Source organism: Lucilia cuprina, chromosome 6 (genome assembly GCF_022045245.1).
Source record: "Lucilia cuprina isolate Lc7/37 chromosome 6, ASM2204524v1, whole genome shotgun sequence".
Classification (NCBI taxonomy): domain Eukaryota; kingdom Metazoa; phylum Arthropoda; class Insecta; order Diptera; family Calliphoridae; genus Lucilia; species Lucilia cuprina.
This window is the reverse complement of record NC_060954.1, coordinates 10,465,436-10,470,057: the sequence shown is the minus strand read 5'-3', so window position 1 is coordinate 10,470,057 and position 4,622 is coordinate 10,465,436. Positions and strand designations below refer to the sequence as shown.

General features: G+C 30.1%; 1 protein-coding gene across 1 annotated transcript in view; it reads right to left on the bottom strand.

Moving 5' to 3' along the window:
* LOC124420483 (Down syndrome cell adhesion molecule-like protein Dscam2) overlaps positions 1-4,354 on the bottom strand; it is a 40,538-nt gene extending 36,184 nt beyond the window's left edge. Inside the window, exon 1 of the mRNA XM_046953372.1 lies at positions 4,321-4,354. Within this exon, the coding sequence (XP_046809328.1) occupies positions 4,321-4,354 (34 nt within the window). The remainder of the gene's footprint in view (positions 1-4,320) is intronic.
* Positions 4,355-4,622: the final 268 nt, after the last annotated feature.

Below are 4,622 nucleotides of genomic sequence, written 5' to 3'. Positions count from 1 at the left end.
CAGACTATAGTCCAGACTATAGTCCAGACTATAGTCCAGACTATAGTCTATTCTATAGTCCAGACTATAGTCTATTCTATAGTCCAGACTATAGACTATTCTATAGTCCAGACTATAGACTCTTCTATAGTCCAGACTATACTCTTCTATAGTCCAGACTATAGACTCTTCTATAGTCCAGGCTATAGACTCTTCTATAGTCCAGACTCTAGAATCTTCTATAGTCCATAATATAGACTCTTCTACAGTCCAGACTATAGAATCTTCTATAGTCTGGACTACAGACTATAGAATCTTCTATAGTCCAGACTACAGACTCTTCTATAGTCCAGACTGTAGACTCTTCTATAGTCCAGACTGTAGACTCTTCTATAGTCCAGACTATAGACTCTTCTATAGTCCAGACTATAGAGTCTTCTATAGCCCAGACTATAGAATCTTCTATAGTCCAGACTATAGAATCTTCTATAGTCCAGACTATAGAATCTTCTATAGTCCAGACTATAGACTCTTCTATAGTCCACACTATAGACTCTTCTATAGTCCAGACTACAGACTCTTCTATAGTCCAGACTATTGACTCTTCTATAGTCCAGACTATAGACTCTTCTATAGTCCAGACTATAGACTCTTCTATAGTCCAGACTATAGACTCTTCTATAGTCCAGACTATAGACTCTTCTATAGTCCAGACTATAGACTCTTCTATAGTCCAGACTATAGACTCTTCTATAGTCAGGACTATAGACTCTTCTATAGTCCAGACTATAGACTCATCTATAGTCCAGACTACAGACTCTTCTATAGTCCAGACTACAGACTCTTCTATAGTCTAGACTATAGACTCTTCTATAGTCTAGACTATAGACTCTTCTATAGTCTAGACTATAGACCCTTCTATAGTCCAGACTATAGACTCTTCTATAGTCCATACTATAGACTCTTCTATAGTCCAGACTATAGATTCTTCTATAGTCGAGACTACATACTCCTCTATAGTCAAGAATTTTTAATAGTCTGAACTCAGGTTTATTCTATAGTCGGACTAAATACCATCCCATAGTTCGAACTAATGTCTATTCCATAGTCTAGACTAAAGACTTTTCTATAATCTAGACAAAAACTAATCACTAGTCTATAGTGTGTGCTATTATTGATTAAAGATTATTCTATTGTTCAGACTATAGACGATTATGTCTGGACTATAGACTATTTTCTTGACTGGAATATGGACTATCATAAGGCTATTATTAGTGTGATTTGAAAACTTATCTATAGTCTGATCTAAAGTATATTCTATAGTCTGGACTATAGACTATTCTATAGTCTTTTCGATTATAGTTTTTGTGTAAATAAAGTTGCCAGTTTCTCTATTATTTTTATTCCTCACTGTCAGTAGAGGTATTTGGAAAAATAAAAACTAAATTAATAATGCAGTATTTTTGCTCCACTTACGTATGCCAAACATTTCTAAAAGACACCAAAAATAAATTTATGTAAACAACACTTTGGAACAATAACAACAACAATAATCAGAGGAAAAAAACGTATACAAATATATACGACCTTCTTGACTTTAGAACCCAAAAGAAAGAAATACATACAAAACTAACAGTAAAATATATTTTTTTGTTGTGTTCAAAGTATAAAATAAAAGAAAAGCACAAATAAACTAAGTGAATTTTAGAATTAAATTCAGAACAACAGAACATTTAACACCAAACAACGAGCCAGCCATCTATCCATTCCCTATATCCGCTTGTTCATATGCATTATATATTTTTTTCAATTTCATATTATTCAAACAAACGACAAATAAGAATTTGAATGCAAAAAAAGGGCATTGCACCCCTTGTCTATGCTTAAGAATTAAAGAACAGGCAGGCTTATTTTTTTATTTTATTTCAAAACTATAAGCTAAACTAAAATTTATGCAAAAAAAAAAATATCGAATTCGAACACAATTGTAACACAGGATATGAATCCATGCATATGTTGAAACAATGTCTTCTTAACAATTCTACTAACCGGATGTTTGAATTTGAATTAAAATTTCAAAAAGTCCAATGAATTGTTTAATATGATTTTTGTTTTATTTGGCAGAAAAAAACTAGATGCAAATTTAAAAATATTTTAATTAAATTCTAGAACGAAAAAAAGGTAAATTATTTAGAAAACAAATTTTGCATATAGTTTATATAAGAATTGTTAGTTTTGGAAATGGTGTAACAGAAATTGAATTTAATGGACTTTAAAATGATATTAAAAGTCGTGAATAGGTAATGTGTATGAAAAAGAAATTCGCATAGAAATAAAATAAACTTCCCAGACTTTGTCATAAATTAAATTCTAGAAAATAACTTGGTACTAATTGTTAAAAAGTACTCTTGTAGGTCTTAAAGTAGTTTATTCGCTGAACCTTAGAGAATTTACAGTAAAAGTGAAATTTTTGGTCTCTTAGTAACGCACTATCGTCCTCCCTACAGTCTAGTCTAAAGTCTAGTCTATAGTCTAGTCTAGTCTATAGTCCAGTCTACAGACTAGTCTAGTCTATAGTCTAGTCTATAGTCCAGTCTACAGACTAGTCTAATCTATAGTCTAGTCTACAGTCAAGTCTATAGTCTAGTCTATAGTCAAGTCAATAGTCTATAGTGTAGTCAAAAATATAGTTTATAGTCCAGTCAATAGTCTAGTCTATAGTCTGTCAATAGTCTAGTCTATAGTCTAGTCTATAATCTAGTCTATAGACTAGACTATTCTAGTCTAGTCTGTATTCTAGTCTATAGTCTAGTCTATAGTGTAGTCTATAGTCTGGTCTATAGTGTAGTCTATAGTGTAGTCTATAGTCTATAGTCTAGTCTAGTCTAGTCTATAGTCTAGTCTATAGTCTAGTCTATAGTCTAGTCTAGTCTAGTCTACAGTCTAGTCTATAGTCTAGTCTATAGTCTAGTCTATAGTCTAGTCTAGTCTAGTCTAGTCTAGTCTATAGTCTAGTCTATAGTCTAGTCTAGTCTATAGTCTAGTCTATAGTCTAGTCTATAGTCTAGTCTATAGTCTAGTCTATAGTCTAGTCTATAGTCTAGTCTATAGTCTAGTCTATAGTCTATTCTATAGGCTAGTCTATAGTCTAGTCTATAGTCTAGTCTATAGTCTAGTCTATAGTCTAGTCTTTAGTCTAGAATACTCTATTGTTTAGTCAATTGTTTAGTCTATAGTCTACTCTATAATCTAGTCCATAGTCTACACTATAATCTAGTCTAAAGTATAGTCTATAGTATAGTCTATAGTCTAGTGTATAGTCTAGTCTATAGTCTAATCCATAGTCTATTGTGTAGTATATAATTCAGTCTATTAAATAGTCTAATATATAACCTAATGTAAAATCTAGATTATAATATAGTCCATATGCTATCCTGTAGTTTATTCTGTAATCTCGATAATTGTTTAGACTGTAGTCTGGTATATAGTATATTCTCTATTCTAATGAATAGCCTAATCTTTAATCTAGCTATTGGTCTAAACTTCGGTGTTTAATCTAGTCTTTATTCTAGTCTAGTCTATAATCTGGTCTATAGTCTACTCAATTGTCTCGTCTATAGTCTCGTCTATAGTCTAGCCTTTAATCTAGTCTATAGACTTGACTACACTATAGTCTCTTAATTTTCTTTAAACCTTAATGTTTGTTGGGTTATCCAACATTAAATTTTTCATTCTGTACAGAGTGTATGCGTAAACCAACAACTTTTATTAATTTTTTTTTTCAAAATTTTTATGGATTTATAGAAAGACATGAACAAAATGTTTGTATTATTTCTTAATTTATGCATTATAAAGTAGTTTGAATTCAAATAAATATATTTAATTTAACTAACGCACACACACACAGATGTTTACATAAGTAAAGTTAGGTAATTTACATATAAAATAGTTTAAACAAGTGTTGTTTCTTGTTATTAAATATTAAATGTATGTAAATATACAAGGAAGTCATAAAAAGAGCTTGTTCTAAAATAACTTTAAGCCACATTCCAAAACTTATTTGCCATCTGGATGTTGGTGGTGTTAAATATTAGCAAATTGACAAATTGTTGACATAATCATTTAAAAGTTTGGCAGAAACATTGACAGTTATAAAAAAGGTAATTATTGATTGAATTGGATATTAAAGTCTTTGTAAGCATTTCAGTAACTAGTTTCCCTAAACCTCTATTTAAAGTTAACTGAATCTTAATCCTTATAGAAATTATAATCACCCTGAACTGTTTAATAAGATTTGTTCAAATTATATTATTTCATTTAAATCTCTTTAAAATAACTTACCAGTTGATAAATCACGATTTTGATTGGAGGTCATTAATTCTCCAGTAGTTCTTGGCCTCAAACTGACTTGTTAATGCCTAAAAAAGAACCATTAAACAAAGAAATAAAATGTATCAAAATATGTCATTAACACAAAAAAAAACGGTTTTTCTATTATAAATTCTTTTGAAGTATTTGAAATCAGGTTGAACCGAAAAAAACCCCAAACAATTAAATTAATTTTCGAATATAACAAAAAAATCCAATAATTTAAAACTTTAAGTTCCAATAACAAAAATCTAAAGACATAAATTTTACACACA